Source organism: Mesoplodon bidens, assembly GCF_964165515.1.
Source record: "Mesoplodon bidens genome assembly, chromosome: 4".
Lineage (NCBI taxonomy): Eukaryota > Metazoa > Chordata > Mammalia > Artiodactyla > Ziphiidae > Mesoplodon > Mesoplodon bidens.
In genome coordinates this window covers 74,025,542-74,044,865 of record NC_138160.1, presented here as the reverse complement: position 1 = coordinate 74,044,865, position 19,324 = coordinate 74,025,542, and the positions used below count along the sequence as shown (strand labels likewise).

Below are 19,324 nucleotides of genomic sequence, written 5' to 3'. Positions count from 1 at the left end.
CACAGGTGAATTCTACCAAACATTTAGAGAAGAGCTAACACCTATCCTTCTCAAACTCTTCCAAAACATAGCAGAGGGAGGATCACTCCCAAACTCACTCTACGAGGCCACCATCACCCTGATACCAAAACCGGACAAAGTTGTCACAAAGAAAGAAAACTACAGGCCAATATCACTGATGAACATAGATGCAAAAATCCTCAACAAAATACTAGGCAACAGAATACAACAGCACACTGAAAGGATCATACACAATGATGAAGTGGGGTTTATCCCGGGAATGCAAGGATTCTTCAATATATGCAAACCAATCAATGTGATACACCATATTAAAAAACTGAAGGAGAAAAACCATATGATCATCTCAATAGATGCAGAAAAAGCTTTCAACAAAATTCAACACCCATTTATGATAAAAACCCGCCAGAAAGTAGGCAGAGAGGGAACTTACCTCAACATAATAAAGGCCATATATGACAAACCCACAGCCAACATCATCCTCAATGGTGAAAAACTGAAACCATTTCCACTCTGATCAGGAACAAAACAAGGTTGCCCACTCTCACCACAATTATTCAACATTGTTTTGGAAGTTTTCACAATGGCAATCAGACAAGAAAAAGAAATAAAAGGAATCCAGGACTTCCCTGGTGGCGCAGTGGTTGGGAGTCCGCCTGCCGATGCGGGGGACGCGGGTTCGTGCCCCGGTCTGGGAGGATCCCGCGTGCCGTGGAGCGGCTGGGCCCGTGAGCCATGGCCGCTGGGCCTGCGCGTCCGGAGCTTGTGCTCCGCAACAGGAGAGGCTGCGACCCTGAGAGGCTCGCGTACTGCAAAAAAAAAAAAAAAAAAAAAAAAAAAAAGGAATCCAAATTGGAAAAGAAAAATTAAAGCTCTCACTGTTTGCAGATGACATGATACTATACATAGAGAATCCTAAATATGCTACCAGAAAACAACTAAAGCTAATCAATGGATTTGGTAAAGTAGCAGGATACAAAATTAATGAACAGAAATCTCTTGCATTCCTATACACTAATGATGAAAAATCTGAAAGTGAAATTAAGGAAACACTCCCATTTACCATTGTAACAAAAAGAATAAAATTCCTAGGAATAAACCTACCTAAGGAGACAAAAGACCTGTATGCAGAAAACTATAAAACACTGATGAAGGAAATTAAATATGATACAAATAGATGGAGAGATATACCGTGTTCTTGGATTGGAAGAATCAACATTGTTAAAATGACTCTACTACCCAAAGCAAACTACAGATTCAATGCAATCCCTATCAAACTACCAATGGCATTTTTCACAGAAGTAGAACAAAAAATTTCACGATTTGTATGGAAACACAAAAGACCCCGAATAGCCAAAGCAATCTTGAGAACAAACAATGGAGCTTGAGGAATCAGGCTCCCTGACTTCAGACTATATTACAAAGCTACAGTAATCAAGACAGTATGGTACTGGCACAAAAACAGAAACACAGATTAATGGAACAGGATAGAAAGCCCAGAGATAAACCCATGCACATATGGTCACCTTATCTTTAATAAAGGAAACAAGAATATACAATGGAGAAAAGACAGCCTCTCCAATAAGTGGTGCTGGGAAAACTGGACAGCTACGTGTAAAAGAATGAAATTAGAACACTCCCTAGCACCATACACAAAAATAAACTCAAAATGGATTAAAGAGTTAAATATAAGGCCATACACTATAAAACTCTTAAAGGAAAACATAGGCAGAACACTGCATGACATAAATCACAGGAAGATCCTTTCTGACCCACCTCCTAGAGAAATGGAAATAAAAACAAAATAAACAAATGGGACCTAATGAAATTTAAAAGCTTTTGCACAGCAAAGGAAACCATAAACAAGACAAAAAGACAACCCTCAGAATGGGAGAAAATATTTGCAAATGAAGCAACAGACAAAGGATTAATCTCCAAAATTTACAAGTAGCTCATGCAGCTCAATATCAAAAAAACAAACAATCCAATTCAATAATGGGCAGAAGACCTAAACAGACATTTCTCCAAAGAAGATATACAGATTGATAACAAACACATGAAAGGGTGCTCAACATCATTAATCATTAGAGAAATGTAAATTAAAACTACAATGAGATATCATCTCACACCAATCAGAATGGCCATCATCAAAAAATGTACAAACAATAAATGCTGGAGAGGGTGTGGAGAAAAGGGAACCCTCCTGCACTGTTGGCAGGAATGTAAATTGATACAGCCACTTTGGAGAAGAGTATGGAGGTTCCTTAAAAAACTAAAAATAGAACTACCATACGACCCAGTAATCCCACTACTGGGCATATACCCTGAGAAAACCATAATTCAAAAAGAGTCATGTACCACAATGTTCACTGTAGCTCTATTTACAATAGCCAGGACATGGAAGCAACCTAAGTGTGCATCAACAGATGAATGGATAAAGAAGATGTGGCACATATAGACAACGGAATATTACTCACCCATAAAAAGAAACGAAATTGAGTTATTTGTAGTGAGGTGGATGGACCCAGAGTCTGTCATACAGAGTGAAGTAAGTCAGAAAAAGAAAAATAAATACCGTATGCTAACACATATATATGGAATCTTAAAAAAAAAAATGGTTCTGAAGAACCTAGGGGCAGGACAGGAATAAAGATGCAGACCTACAAGAGATTGGACTTGAGGACACGGGGAGGGGGAAGTGTAAGCTGGGACAAAGTGATAGAGTGGCATGGACATATATACACTACGTAATGTAAAATAGATAGCTAGTGGGAAGCAGCCGCATAGCACAGGGAGATCAGCTCGGTGCTTTTTCACCACCCAGAGGGATCGGGTAGGGAGGCTGGGAGGGAGGGAGACACAAGAGGGAAGAGGTATCGTGATATATGTATATGTATAACTGATTCACTTTGTTATGAAGCAGAATCTACACCATTGTAAAGCAATTATACTCCAATAAAGATTTTTTTTAAAAAAACAAAAAAACTTGAGAGAAAATTGAATGTTTAAAAAATAAAAGAGGATATCTAAGATTTCAGAAATTAAGAATTTCCCCTCTCCCAAAATCTGTAAAAACTTATCTTCTAAGAATTTTTTTACCTCCAAACCATAAAGTTTCAACTGAGGAAGTAACAATTAATCACCAATACAGGAAAAGAGGTAAGTTTATAGAGAGAGTTCACAAAATATGTTTTGCTAGCAAACAGATAACCTTGATCTGTTCAATGAATATGCTGATGATTTACAAGAGCATCTCGATTATATTGAAAATAAAGAATATATGTCTATTGATCTATGTTAAGAGAGTAACAGTCTACAGCAGTGATTCCAAGCCATGTTTTCTTGAAATGTTTCAAGGATTCCACAAACATTTAACTCAGTTCAAACAATGTTCTAAAGTTCTTAAAATAATAAACACATTTAAAGAGGTATATCCAAAAAAAGAATAAATTAAGACTATATTAAGCAATTTATAAAAATCATGGATAGGCCTGTTCAGTAGGAAAAGCTTCACATTATAGCAAACAAAAAATTACAAAATAGTTCAGTCATTTTCTTCATCATTAAATGTGAGAAAGATCTTTTTAACTTAATTGTAACTGAATTTAGAAAGACAGCCAGAGGTTGGTGCTGGCTAGAGTCCAAAGGTGCTCCAATGAGCCTTCTCAGCGTGTGTGAAAACTTACGTCACTTCAGTATATCTAAAACTTTAATTCTCCAGAACACACAGTTTCTCTGTTCCTCTCAACTGCAGTTGTTAGGCAAATTACTACTCTACTTAAAAATCAAAGGAAAAATGATACCATAATCTCTCCCAAAGTGCCCTTGACTCTTTTGACAAAGAAAGTAATGATCAGGGGCCCTTCCAGAGCTAATGGCTCCAAATAGGTCTCCTCAGATAAAGACTCGGGAGCAAATTGAACCACTCCATTTGGATCACCAAACTTTTGTATCTAGAAAGAGAAACAGAGAGCAGAGTGAAAATGTATATAACAGCTATGGATGAAATTACGGTATCCAATATATCAATACACTGATGTATTGTGTATGTACAAGATAAGCTGAGGAAATGAAAGAAACACAATCATGATACTTGGATATAATCCACCTAGCTACCTGATTTTTAAAAACCTTCTTTATTACACTGATTGTTACCCAAAACAGGTAGGTTCTTATCCCCCAAGGATAATGGGAATAAGTGTTCAGAAAACTACAATTTGTAGAATCACCAAAGGATAATACTTCAATGACTGAATTTAGCTTTATTCGCCTCTCATTTGCTTCATTTAACCAGTTAAGTTTAGCTAACCTCTTTCTACTCGTTATGATATAATACAATATGGAGAGAAGCAAAGGCCCTGTGACGGTTAATTTAATGTGTCATCCTGGCTAGGCTACAGTGTCCAACTGTTTGGTCAAACACTAGTCTAGATGTTGCTGTAAAGGTATTTTGCAGATATGATTAATATCTACAACCAGCTGACTTGAGGTCACGAAAATTATTCTCAATAATGTGAACGGACCTCATCCAATCAGTTGAAAGCCTTAAAGAGCAAACACTGAGGCTTCCCGGAGAAGAAGGAATTGTGCCTCAGGACTGCAATTTAGGAATCCTGTTTTGAGTTTCCAGCCTGCTGGTCTGCTCCACAAAATTCAAACTCAAGACTGCAACTTTGGTTCTTTCCTGGGCTTCCTGCCTGCCAGCCTGCTTTATGGATTTTGGACTTGCCAGACCCTACAATCCCATGAGCCAATTCCTTAAAAAAAAACACCTCTCTCCTTCTCCATATATATTTCCTAATAGTTCTGGTTCTCTGGAGACATCTGACTGATACAGACCCCAGACAAGAGTGTTTTCCAAACTTAAAAAAAAGGGGCATCTTTCAGTCTTTTTTTCAGTAACCTTGGTCCCCAGTACTTTCTGCCCAGATGGACTGGGTGATTCATGCAAAATATGCTGAACTCGGATCTGATCCACACCATCATTGCCCTAATTGAACAAATACCATTCTTCCTTCCAACAATCTGACTTGTGACTATCTGTGAACTTTTGTGTACTTTAATGGCAAAGATATCCAATGCATATGATATGACAAATGTCTCCTCTCTAAAAGTGCCAAGTATCCCCAAAACGTCAGATTTTCTCAGAAAGTATAAAATAAGTATCTCTCATTATCTTAAAGCCTTTAAAAATTATCAATAATGAGGCTATGGAATAAACTAATATAACAACCAGAACATCTGACCCACAGGAATTACTATGACTTCATTTGGTCTTATAACTTTCAATTCATCATAAGCCCACAGAGTTTCAACAAATGTAAATGCATTTTCCAATAAATCGTTAAATCCAAAATTCTGTGGGCAAAACAAAGTCGGACTTACTGTTAATGTAACATCTTTAGCTCTGGAGTCTAATTTAGCTTCTCCTTTCACAAGTTTAAGTTTAATAATGAAAGTCTTTTCAAGTTCAATGTCATCATGAGGATAGACTATCAGAATGATGCTTCTCACTCCACCTTCCCCATCTCCAAAGGAGAAGGACCCGCTCACCGGGTCTGCGATATCTCTGTTCTGTGATGGTAAGGCTTCCTGAGAATTGGGTCCGACTATCTCCCAGTTTACCTGCAGGGTGTTTGTTTTTTTAATAGAAACGATCAGCTTTAAACAAAGAATGACTTAGCAGGATATGTAGTATTAAAAATATATAAAATACATGTGAAAATTATTCTAGAGTATCTCCAGCAAACTCCTATGCTATCAACTCATGTTGCTTAAAACAATATTTGCAAATATAAGCTATGTATCTATAGAATATCTGTTTTCATGAATAGCAATGTCTAACAAGTAAAGAAAGATCTGAATACCCAGTCATTTGTTATCACCACAGGATAACAAAAACATAAAGGTACATATTCTAAATATACATATTAGAGTAATATGAACTTTAAAAATATGAGTACAAACTGTCTTGCTAGTGCACAGCTTCTGTCCATCAAAACCTATTTGAATCAGACTATAAAATCATGTGAAAGGTCTGCTGGGCGTGCAGCAGTAAATATACTTAAATTCCTAGTGTAAGAGGAACAGAAATTTTCATAAATTGTTACAAGAAACAAAAATTTTATATTGCAACAAATGCATTTTTTAAAGTTTCTATAATTTAAAATTGTATACTTTTCATATGCAAAAAGAAAGAAAACTGGGTACTTCTCTTTGCTTGTTTCATCTTTCATCAGCATTGGACACAGCTGACCGCTTCTTTCTCTTGAAACACTGTGTCCTGTCTTCCTTGGCTTACATGTTACTCACATAACACATACCTTCCTAGTTTTCCTTCTTTACTTCTCAATCTTTTTGGCTGGCTCTCCCTCCTCAGATCCCTAAATGTTGGGAGCCCGCGCTTGGGTCTATACCCCTTACATCCCTGTCTACACTCCTTAGGCCACAGTTTCAAATGCCTCCAGGTGTGTCAACATCTTTTGAATCTGTCTGCAGTCCTGACCTCCCCACAACCCACACTCGAACTTCCCCCTGTCTACCTGCCCCTCCACTGGGGTGTCTAGTAGCTATCTCAAATCAACAAGGCCAAAACAGAACTCCTGCTTTTCCCCCCAAGCTTCGGCATCTCAGTAAACAGCACTACAATTTAACCAGTTGCTCAACTAAAATTCTAGCAGTTATCCTTGATTACTCTCTTCCCCTCCACAAGCCCAGTGAATTTTTCCTTCAGAACATACTCGATGTCCATTCCCATCTGGCCAGCTGCATCTCCACCCGTCTGAGCCATCATCAGCTCTGCCCTGGGCTATAGAGGGCAAGAGCCTTCTAACTGCTCTCCCTGCTTCTACTCCGGCTTCTTGACAACCCATTTTCCTCACAGCAGTTATAAGTGAGCTGACAACCCAGTGACACTGACATCATTCCCCTGCTTAAAACTCTCTAATGGCATCCTATTTGCACTTAGACTCATCTTTAACCTGGCTTAGAAAGTTCTCTGTGACCAAACACCTACTGGCCCCTCTGATCTATCTTGTGCTGTTATCCCTTCATTTCCAAGCCCAGCCACCACATGGACCTCTGCATACCGCAAACATGCCAACTTTGTAGATCCGCACTAGCTAATCCCTCTGCCCAAATGCTCATCCCTCTAACAATTACTTGAGCGCCTCTTTCTTATCATCTTTCAGCTTTAATATCACACCCTTACCATCCAATCAATAGTGGCCAGCAGGTCACTTATGATTGTGTCTCCTGATTTTACATTCCTGCCAAAAACTTAGTGTTATCAGATCATTTTCTTTTCATTTTTTTGTTTATTGTTTGAAAACTTTATGAGAACAGAGATGAAGTCTGTCTTGTTCACCAGTGCGTTCTCAGGGCCTATAACAGGGTCTGGTACATGGAAAGCCCTCTACAAATACTTGTTGAGTTTTACCAGAATCCCTCATTTAATTTTTAACTTTCTCTCAAGAGTGTCCTGAAGACAGTTATATGCCTTATGTATTTTTATGTACTTCAAAGGATTTCAGAAGCTGCTTTATACCTACTAGGTAATTAATAAGTATTACTGACTGTGAATAAATAAATGACTATATTTAAGGAATAAGAAAATCCAACACCATATCTATCAATCCAAATTATTTTTTAAATCATGGGGAGAATAACTCTACCTGAATCTCTCCCAAGAGTCCTCCAGTCCGCTCCAGCATCAAGGGTAAAATCATTGTAGAATTGGGATTAGGAACAGAAATTTTGCTTTGATTGAGAAATCTTACTACACCAAAGGGAGAGTCACTCTTGGCAATCGTGATTCTGCACACTAGGTGGCGCCCAAGGACCGCTCCACCAGTAGCTCCAACGAGCAGGATTTCAATGGGCTCCTCAAATTCACTGCATAGCAAGAAGGAGCAATTCTGTGAGTCTAAACATATTAAAATGCTTCTAAAATCCAAATAACTAGTCATTTTCCAAATTGGTCATACATATTCAAGGCACAGTAGTCACACGCCAAGTGGTAAGAAGAGGGTGCTTAGCTAAAAGCACAAATGATCACTTCAATATTATATAAACTGGCATAGTTATTAGACTTCCTTCCCCTCTTTTTAATTGCTTAATGCATTAAGGAAGTGATCTGCAGGATGTTTCCACATTCTGATTAGACTTTTCAAATCTAGAAGAATAAAAATTATTATTTCTTCTTCTGTTTGAGAAAAAGTGATGCACAATCACAATGGACTCCCAATCCCTTTTTCCCTATCTCAGCACCTCCTAAAGTGTCTCACTCATTTTTCAATGGGTACAAGTATAATCTAAAATTCTGTTATCAGTGCAAAACATAGGTAAGGACTGGAGCACAATACTCATGCTTTACATATGCCCATGTTATTTCCAATATCACTAAATAGTTTTACCTTTCATTGTCATCAATGATGGAAACATTTATAAAACTTAAGCTCTGCCCATGCTGAAAGGTGACTGAACTACCATGCAGTACATAATCAACACCACCAGGAACTGCAGAAGAGCTCTGAGAGATGACATCAGCTGTCACATGGCCGTAAGTGCCATGAAGCCTCATCACTGGAATCATGATCATCCCTACGTCCTCCTCCACTGTAACAGGAATTTGAAGTTAATTAGTATGCCAGACAAAGCAAGTGACTTTTATAAGATTCAGTCAAATCAAACATGACAATTAAATATAACAGTACAACACAAGCACTCAATTTTTCCGCAGTTCATTTATTGCTTTAAAAAACAATTAGTGAAAATGTCATGACAATTTTTTTAGGAGAACTACAGTATGTCACAAGTTGAAAATTATAGTGAGCAGTGTAAGTTAGAATTTAAATAATTGATTTAATCATTAGCATAGCCATTCTTTCTCTGTGTGCCACATATAAATAAATAACCCTTGCTTTTTTGACAATGCTAGATGAGCACAAAAAACACTTAAAATATGTGTACTCAAAGGAAACCATTCTGGATTGTTTCTGCATATTTAACTGAAACATCAGTAATATAAAAAAATAAGGTGTATGTTATTTATATCATGAGTGTTTGAAAAATCCATATATAAAGACGATTCTGTTACATTTTCAGTTCCTATGAAATCTACTTGTAAATCTGAAAATGTTTCCTCAGTGCTTGATTTCAACTTAAAAATTCTATTCATATTTTATTTCTTCTTCAGCTATGCTAACATATGTATATTAAAATATCATTTAATAGCGTTCACACTAGCCAGGGCTAAATAGTACTGAACTTACATTGTAATTATAAATGCATTGTCCCAAATATCCCCAAAGATAGTGAATCAAACAGAAATCAGTGAAAAAAAAGATCCAAGTCCCATTTTTCTGTTGGTGTAAAAATGCAGCCTTTTTTTACTCGCTGTAGACTGAAGTTCACAAAATGGTGATGTTTTCCATGACTTTACCCATGAAGTCAATACAAATCAACTCCTAAAGTGATTTCTGATGAACTTTAAAAATGGCTAGATAACGAAAGAATTTGACGGAGGCAATGAAGCCAAGAAATTAATTGCAACAAGACACCATGTTTATTTTGAAAGGTATATTCATATTCTGCTTTTGAATAAAATCAGAAAAAGCAGCCACCTCCTTCTATCAGGAGGAAATATAACCATATATTCTGCATTCTGCTTCTACAAGAGGGGAGAATTGGCAAGATAAGGCAAGCTGCTATTAGAAACTGTTTCAAGAAAGCATGACTAGGAGTCCAGATACTACCTGCACCTGCGGTCCAGTAAAATATTTCAAAGGTGATTATTCATCAGGAAGTGAATATTCACTGATTTCTAATCACAAAGGAAATTAAGCATTACATAAATTAGAAATATATTCATAAGTGTTCAAAATATAAATATTTCAACAATCTTAAAGTTAAACATAATTTCTCTAAATGCCTTATTCCCAACCATTCCACTTTGCCATACAAAAGTGAGATTCAAGACTGCCCAAAGGTAACTCAAAATGTATTTTAAAAATAAATATGTAAATATATATAAAGGTATATATGAATACATACAAAGGTGTATATATGTGTACACACACACGCACACACACACACACATGCACACACCCCAAACCAGGAAAATTTGCATACGGCAATTCAAACTGACAATGTCGTGCTGAGGTACTCTAATTCAGAAATTGGTGGTAAATTTATAAGTAACGTTACTGAACCTACCTTCAAAGGCAGTATACCTTGGGTCAAATTCAATGATTCCCTCTGCATTATCATTTTTCATTATGATGATTCGGACAATGGAGATGTCTCCTATTTCAGGAGGTTGATCCAGCTGAAGTCCATTTTCTTGGATGGTAAAATCATACCCTCTTTCAGAGTCATAAAAAATAAATAAAATAAACTGAGTATAATTGTTTAGCATGAATTGAAGAAGGGTCCTATTAGCTCCTATAATTTAGTCCTATTAAGCTTTTTCATCCTTTTAAAGATCCCAACACGAAAATACTTTTCTTTTCTGAAATGATGTTTGAAATATATTTCTGTGCTGTTCCCAATTATCACTGCCTGCATAAAACCAAAACTAATATAAAGTTATTAAACTTAGGCAATAGGAAGATAATAAAACTATTAGGAAATTGGGAAGAAGTTGGAAAATGAACCTCTGGGGCTAGGAATGTACTGCTGAACACATACTACAGTAATGGGTCACGGAAGGGAATGTACATTAAATTGTAGTACACTCAAAGATGGAAACCAGCTGGGCTAGAGATCTACAGTGTTAGGTTGAGAGGATTACTTTATTTTATTTTTTATGGAAGAGAGAGTTACTTTAAGGATATAATGAGTGTCATGCCACTAAAGAAATTTTAAGCTAAACCATCAAGATTCAAGAAAATATTCCAGTTTCTGTGAATATCAATTAAATCAATGCCTCTATTCTTTCATATAGATGGTAGTTTACTTGTCTAGCAATATATTTCTGCTGAGAAAGTCTCTTTTAAAGATTGCTATTACCCCCATCAAAGAAAAGTTTTGACTTCCTGGGTTTTACATCGCTTTAATTCCTGAAGCCACCAAAAAAGATGGCACTAAACCATTTTAGTCCTTCCTTCAATTCCCAAATTCTATTTACCCAGTATTTTTATTTATTTATTTATTTTTTTTTTTTGCTGTACGCGGGCCTCTCACTGCTGTGGCCTCTCCCGTTGCGGAGCACAGGCTCCGGACACACAGGCTCCACGGCCATGGCTCGCGGGCCCAGCCGCTGCGCGGCATGTGGGATCTTCCGGGATAGGGGCACGAACCCGTGTCCCCTGCATCGGCAGGCGGACTCTCAACCACTGCGCCACCAGGGAAGCCCTACCCAGTATTTTTAACCTACCTAGTTTGGAAAGGTTGAACGCTCATTAATTAGATTATATACAAGACAAAATTAGAAAACTGGGGGTTAAAATATTAAATGATAAGAGAAACCGTTATTGGTAGTCTGAGATGGATCATAGTTTAGCTGCTTACCATAACTGAATATCAAGGCAGTAAACTTTCTAGCAACTAGGCAAATTGGGTTTATACTACTCTCCTTTTCAGATCAAAGGAAGCCTAGAAATTTATCTGGAAGAAAAACTTGTTTCCTCAGAATTAAGCTTAAGTAGGAATTGCCTTTTTAAAGAGCAGCAGCGAAGACAAATGACTCAATCCCCACTTAGTCAAAAACAGATATAATCTCACACATAATGAGCTACATTTACCAAACTTCACTCACTTAATTAAAACAGTCAGTGACCATCTCAAGTTTTAATACACTTAATAGAAGTACAAATTCATTCCCATCGTCAGACACAGAATCATACCTGGGAAATTTAAGAGTTGAAGTGTTAGTGAGTCCACAATAATTTTTCCCGGGGGAACGATATACACTCTGCCTAAGTCATTCAGTATAATATTTTAGTTAAAAAAAGCTTTAAAGCATTGCATTCATATCACAAATGCAAAAGCATTTTCATTGCATGCACAAGTAAACTTCCTTTAGGACCTATCTAAGTGCAAACATTATTCCAGTTGAAGGTTGTATGTAAGCCATAGGTGCAGAGGTGCTTCTTGAGCCACTTAACCTGTAGGTATTCCATCTATTTCATCATGCAACACGTGTTTCCCACCCTTGTTAATCAAGTCACTGCAGTAAATCAGAGAATGAGAGGGCCTCAATATGGTTAACTCTTGATTTTCACTGAAAACACGGTGCATTAACTACCAACCATCTTTTACTCAAATTTTCTCCCCTGCTTCAAAAATGCCATTGGGCAAACATCTACCTCATTCATCACAAAGAAGACAATATTGTACAGTCTTCAGAGACATCAAGGAAAGAAATCTCTCAGTCCAGCCTGTTCCCTGGTGTAGAGACAGAGATGGAGGAACCAAAATCTGCCCCACCAGCTGACCTTTGACCTAGAGAACAGCTCCTCTCTTTCCTCACCAAATTACTGCAAGCCTACACCATGTTCGATTCCCCTGCTGCCCAGAGTGACTTCACACAACAGAAACACATACTTTCAACTTTCAGGGAAAAATTTTATTTTAGAACATTGTATAATTAACAGTCTTTGCCACCACTGTCCTGGTCTAGTGTCACATAAATGTGAGACAAAGCAGGGAAAGACTGTTTTACAGTCAGTTCAGTATTAATCCCTGCACAACCTAGCTTTCACTCATCCTTTCTCTCTGTTTTGTTTCCTTTTCCCTATTTTTCTCTTTTACTTTACCTTCCCAGGAGTTCCACCTTTGTAATCACTAGGGAAAATTCCTCAGGGCCTTCAGGAAGGCTGTCATCAAGGATTTCAATGTGCACACTTTTCACCGTCTCCCACGCTTCAAAGAGGAGCTGCCCTGGTGGAGGGATGAAATCCACGCCGGCCTCAGCTGTCCCACTCACAGCTTCAAACCAGAGCCTCACGGGGCCAAAAGAGCCACCCGAACGGATGACTGTGAGATTAACCTATGCAAGAAGCAGTTTTTTATTTTGGATGAGTACTCTACCAGACAAGACTTAATTTTGAGTGTCTCTAATTCTATTTACCAGGATTATGTCGAAGTTATATGTAAATTTATCAAAGTATATAAATTCTACGTTAAAATGATATCAGGAACACGTTAATGAGTTTGTGAACACTTTACTTTGGAATATGAACAAAGAAACACATTTTAAAGATCACTCACAATATACAAAATAAAAATATTTAAGATTTTAAGCATTTCACGCTCCACCTTTTGCACTTCCTCTGATACCCGAAGTTGTTCTTGTGAAAAGGCGAATCGTCCATAGGGAAAGTCACTAGCCACCACTGTGATGTTGGCAGTGCTGCTGGATTCACGCCATACCCCCCCGTCGCTGACTCCAGTGAGCTGAAACTCATAGAAACACTTTTCCTCAGGAATGTCATCATTCAAAGCCTAGAGAAGGACAGAAAGAGCCATGAGCAGCAGAAGCTGAACATTTTAAAAAAATATATCTATCATATAAGCAAAACAACGAACTCTGTGATACTGACCACCTCCCACCACGCCACCCCCCAACCACACACACACACAGCAAAGGGCATAACAGCAATCAGTAATACTGATACCTGTAACACTACAATTGCTGCAGACTGTCCATCTCGCATTGTTAGTTTTCCTGAAGTTTCAGCAAATTCCCCCATGGAAGGAGGGAATATCCTCCAGTACACTGTGACCTCCCCAGAAATCGCTGGGCCACGAACGAGGCTACAACAACACACAAATGTATATTTCATTTTTATTGAAAGAGCTTTTCCTAAATATTTGCTCTATCCTTCAACAATAAACAATTTTCAATTATTTCAAGAATATTATGAATTTCAATAACCCTATCTATCAACTATAAAGCAAAAAAAGTCTTTTAACTCCAAGACAGTAACACCCAAAATACTGAGCTTGTGTAAATCTGCTTGACAAGAATACTAGGAAAAGCTGAACACTAAAAGTAGAAGGCTTAAAGGAATAAAAAAAGAGTACATATGGACTTTTCACTTACTACACAAGATACAAAGTACAAATAAAGAACAGTAAACACTTCACACATGCAATGTTAATGAAAAAACTACCAAAAAGATAAAGTTTTGACACAAATTCAACTACTTTATTGATAACTGCTATCTCACTCCTCACGAGAAAATTTATGATAAACAAAATTGCCTATGATCATACTACCCAAGTTAAATAATAGGTCCTAATTTTAGAACAATCAGAATAATAAAATCTTTGATCCAGATGATTTTTTAAGGAACGATTCTGTAGCTAAGGCACACAAGCTTACAGAGATGAAGTAACTCCTATTTTACATGGTTAGTGACGGAACAGAGCTGAAAGCACAGAATTCTTGATGTTACTCAGTGTGCTCTCCTTGGCATGGGGCTGTGCAAATAATCTAAAAAACAGTCAGAAACCCTCTCATGGCCTACCCAGCTCTTTGGTGGGGATAATGGTGGACTCTGGGAGGGCTCACACCAAGGAGTACTACCCAGAACTATGGCTGCAACTGTCCTTGTCCCCACGGGGAGGCACAGCCACCCCTCCGCCTCTGCAGGAGACCCTCCAACACTAGCAGGTCCAAAGCAGAAGGCAGAAGGTACACACTCCCATTCCGCAAAGAAAGAGGTGCAGGGACCCTAAAGTAGCATTTTTTAAAAAGCTGTGTGGCTGACAGGGTCTTGGTGCTCTGGCCGGGTGTCAGGCCTGAGCCTCTGAGGTGGGGGAGCCAAGTTCAGGACACTGGTCCACCAGAGACCTCCTGACCTCACATAATATCAAACGGTGAAAGCTCTCCCAGAGATCTCCATCGATCTCAATGCTAAAACCCAGCTCCACTTATCGACCAGCAAGCTACAGTGCTGGACACCCTATGCCATACAAGTAGCAAGACAGGAACACAACCCCACCCATTAGCAGAAAGGCTGCCTAAACTCATAATAAGGTCACAGACACCCCAAAACAAAACATCAGACGCGGTCCTGCCCACCAGAAAGACAAGATCCAGCCTCATCCACCAGAACACAGGCACTAGTCCCCTCCACCAGGAAGCCTACACAACCCACTGAACCAACCTTAGCCACTGGGGGCAGACACCAAAAACAATGGTAACTACGAACCTGCAGCCTGCGAAAAGGAGAACCCAAACACAGTAAGTTAAGCAAAATAAGAAGAGAGAGAAACACACAGCAGATGAAGGAGCAAGGTAAAAACCCACCAGACCTAATAAATGAAGAGGAAATAGGCAGTCTACCTGAAAAAGAATTCAGAATAATGATAGTAAATATGATCCAAAATCTTGGAAATAGAATAGACAAAATACAAGAAACGTTTAACAAGGACCTAGAAGAACTAAAGAGCAAACAAACAATGATGAACAACACAATAAATGAAATCAAAAATTCTCTAGAAGGAATCAATAGCAGAATAACTGAGGCAAAAGAACGGATAAGTGACCTGGAAGATAAAATAGTGGAAATAACTACTGCAGGGCAGAATAAGTAAAAAAGAATGAAAAGAATTGAGGACAGTCTCAGAGACCTCTGGGACAACTTTAAACCCACCAACATTCGAATTATAGGGGTCCCAGAAGAAGAAGAGAAAAAGAAAGGGACTGAGAAAATATTTGAAGAGATAATAGTTGAAAAGTTCCCTAATATGGAAAAGGAAATAGTTAATCAAAAAATACACTAGAAGGAATCAATAGCAGAATAACTGAGGCAGAGGAACATTCTACATAGTGGAAATAACTACCGCAGAGCAGAATAAAGAAAAAGATTGAAAAGAATTGAGAACAGTCTCAGAGACCTCTGGGAGAACATTAAAATACACCAACATCCTAATGATAGGGGTACCAGAAGAAGAAGAGAAAAAATAAGGGACTGAGAAATATTTGAAGAGATTATAGTTGAAAACTTCCCTAACATGGGGAAGGAAATAGTGAATCAAGTCCAGGAAGCACAGAGAGTCCCATACAGGATAAATCCAAGGAGAAACATGCCAAGACACATATTAATCAAACTATCAAAAATTAAATACAAAGAAAAAATATTAAAAGCAGCAAGGGAAAAGCAACAATTCATACACAAGGGAATCCCCATAAGGTTAACAGCGGATCTTTCAGCAGAAACTCTGCAAGCCAGAACAGAGTGGCAGGACATATTTAAAGTGATGAAAGGGAAAAACCTACAACCAACATTACTCTACCCAGCAAGAATCTCATTCAGATTTGACGGAGAAATTAAAATCTTTACAGATAAGCAAAAGCTAAGACAATTCAGCACCACCAAACCAGTTCTGTAAAAAATGCAGGGCTTCCCTGGTGGCGCAGTGGTTAAGAATCCGCCTGCCAATGCAGGGGACACGGGTTCGAGCCCTGGCCCGGGAAGATCCCACATGCCGTGGAGCAACTAAGCCCGTTTGCCACAACTGCTGAGCCTGAGCTCTAGAGCCCGCGAGCCACAACTACTGAGCCCACGTGCCACAACTACTGAAGCCGCCCGTGTGCCTAGAGCCCGTGCTCCGCAACAAGAGAAGCCACCGCAATGAGAAGCCCGCGCACTGCAACAAAGAGTAGCCCTTGCTCACTACAACTAGAGAAAGCCTGCGCGCAGCAACGAAGACCCAACACAGCCAAAAATAAATAAATAAAATAAATTTATACAAAAAAAAATGCAAAGGAACTTCTCTAGGCAGGAAACACAAGAGAAGGAAACGACTTACAATAACAAACCCAAAACAATTAAGAAAATGGTAATTGGAACATACATATTGATAACTACCTTAAAGGTCAAAGGATTAAATGCTCCAACCAAAAGACATAGACTGGCTGAATGGATACAAAAACAAGACCCATACATATGCTGTCTAAAAGACACCCACTTCAGACCTAGAGACACATACAGACTGAAAGTGAGGGGATGGAAAAAGATATTCCATGCAAATGGAAATCAAAAGAAAGCTGGAGTAGCCAATTCTCATATCAGACAAAATAGACTTTAAAACAAAGACTATTACAAGAGATGAAGAAGGACACTACATAATGATCAAGGGATCAAACCAAGAAGAAGATATAACAATTGTAAATATTCACACACCCAACATAGGAGCACCTCAATACATAAGGCAAATACTAACAGCCATAAAAGGGGGAATCGACAGTAACACAATAATAGTAGGGACTTTAACACCCCACTTTCACCAATGGACAGATCATCCAAAATGAAAATAAATAAGGAAACACAAGCTTTAAATGATACATTAAACAAGATGGACTTAATTGATATTTATAGGACATTCCCTCCAAAAACAGCAGATTACACTTTCTTCTCAAGTGCACATGGAACATTCTCCAGGAGAGATCACATCTTGGGTCACAAATCAAGCCACAGTAAATTTAAGAAAATTGAAATCATATCAAGCATCTTTTCTGGCCACAATTCTATGAGATTAGAAATCAATTACAGGGGAAAAACCATGAGAAACACAAAAACATGGAGGCTAAACAATATGTTACTAAATAGCCAAGATATACTGAAGAAATCAAAGAGGAAATCAAAAAATACCTACAAAGAAATGACAATGAAAACATGACAATCCAAAACCTGTGGGATGCAGCAAAAGCAGTTCTCAGAGGGAAGTTTATAGCATTACAAGCCTACAACAAGAAACAAAAAAATTTCAAATAAACAATCTATACACCTAACGGAATTAGAGAAAGAAGAACAAACGAAGCCCAAAGTTAGTAGAAGGAAAGAAATCATACAGATCAGAGCAGAAATAAATGAAATAGAAACAAAGAAAACAATAGCAAAGATCAATAAAACTAAAACCTGGTTCTTTGAGAAGATAAGCAAAATTGATAAACCATTAGCCAGATTCATCAAGAAAACGAGGGAGAGGAATCAAATCAATAAAACTGGAAATGAAAAAGGAGAAGTTACAACAGACACTGCAGAAATACAAAGCATCCTAAGAGACTACTACAAGCAACTCTATGCCAATAAAATGGACAACCGGGAAGAAATGGACAAATTCTTAGAAAGGTATAACCTTCCAAGACTGAACCAGGAAGAAATAGAAAATATGAACAGACCAATCACAAGTAATGAAATTGAAACTGTGATTAAAAAGCTTCCAACAAACAAAAGTCCAGGACCAGATAGCTTCACAGGTGAATTCTATCAAACATTTAGAGAAGACCTAACACCCATCCTTCTCAAACTCTTCCAAAAAATTGCAGAGGAAGGAACACTCCCAAACTCATTCTATGAGGCCACCATCACTCTGATACCAAAACCAGACAAACATGCTACAAAAAAAAGAAAATTACAGACCAATATCACTGATGAATATAGATGCAAAAATTCTCAACGAAATACTATCAAACAGAATCCAACAACACATTAAAAGGATTATACACAATGATCAAGTGGGATTTATCCCAGGGATGCAAGGATTCTTCAATACATGCAAATCAATCAATGTGAAAAACCATATTAACAAACTGAAGAATAAAAACCATGTGACCATCACAACAGATGCAGAAAAAGCTTTTGACAAATTTAACACCCACTTACGATAAAAAGTCTCCAGAAAGTGGGCATAGAGGGAACCTACCACAACATAAAAAAGGCCATATATGACAAACCCACATCAAGCATCACATTCTCAATGGTGAAAAACTGAAAGCATTTCCTCTAAGATCAGGAACAAGACAAGGATGTCCACTCTCACCACTATTATTGAACATAGTTTTGGAAGTCCTAGCCATGGCAATCAGAGAAGAAAAAGAAATAAAAGGAATACAAATTGGAAAAGAAGTACAACTGTCACTGTTTACAGACAACATGATAGTATATATAGAGAATCCTAAAGATGCCGCCAGAAAACTACTGGAGCTAATCAACGAATTTGGTAAAGTTGCAGGATACAAAATTAATGCACAGAAATCTCTTGCATTCCTATACACTAATGATGAAAAATCTGAAAGAGAAATTAAGGAAACACTCCCATTTACCACTGCATCAAAAAGAATAAAATACTTAGGAATAAACCTACCAAGGGAGACAAAAGACATGTATGCATAAAACTATAAAACATTGATGAAAGAAATTACAGATGATATAAACAGATGGAGAGATATACCATGTTCTTGGATTGGAAGAAGCAACAACTGCAAAAATGACTATACTACCCAAAGCAATCTACAGATTCAATGCAATCCCTATCAAATTACCAATGGCATTTTTTACAGAAGTAGAAC

At 37.9% G+C, this 19,324-nt stretch overlaps 1 protein-coding gene across 1 annotated transcript in view; it reads right to left on the bottom strand.

Moving 5' to 3' along the window:
• Nucleotides 1-19,324, bottom strand: part of ADGRV1 (adhesion G protein-coupled receptor V1) — a gene marked incomplete at its 5' end in the record, with an annotated part of 521,373 nt that overhangs the window by 344,703 nt on the left and 157,346 nt on the right. Inside the window, 8 exons of the mRNA XM_081231559.1 lie at nt 3,822-3,971; nt 5,404-5,643; nt 7,692-7,911; nt 8,433-8,634; nt 10,234-10,382; nt 12,777-13,009; nt 13,279-13,464; nt 13,638-13,776. Coding sequence (XP_081087685.1) covers nt 3,822-3,971; nt 5,404-5,643; nt 7,692-7,911; nt 8,433-8,634; nt 10,234-10,382; nt 12,777-13,009; nt 13,279-13,464; nt 13,638-13,776 — 1,519 coding nt within the window. The remainder of the gene's footprint in view (nt 1-3,821; nt 3,972-5,403; nt 5,644-7,691; nt 7,912-8,432; nt 8,635-10,233; nt 10,383-12,776; nt 13,010-13,278; nt 13,465-13,637; nt 13,777-19,324) is intronic.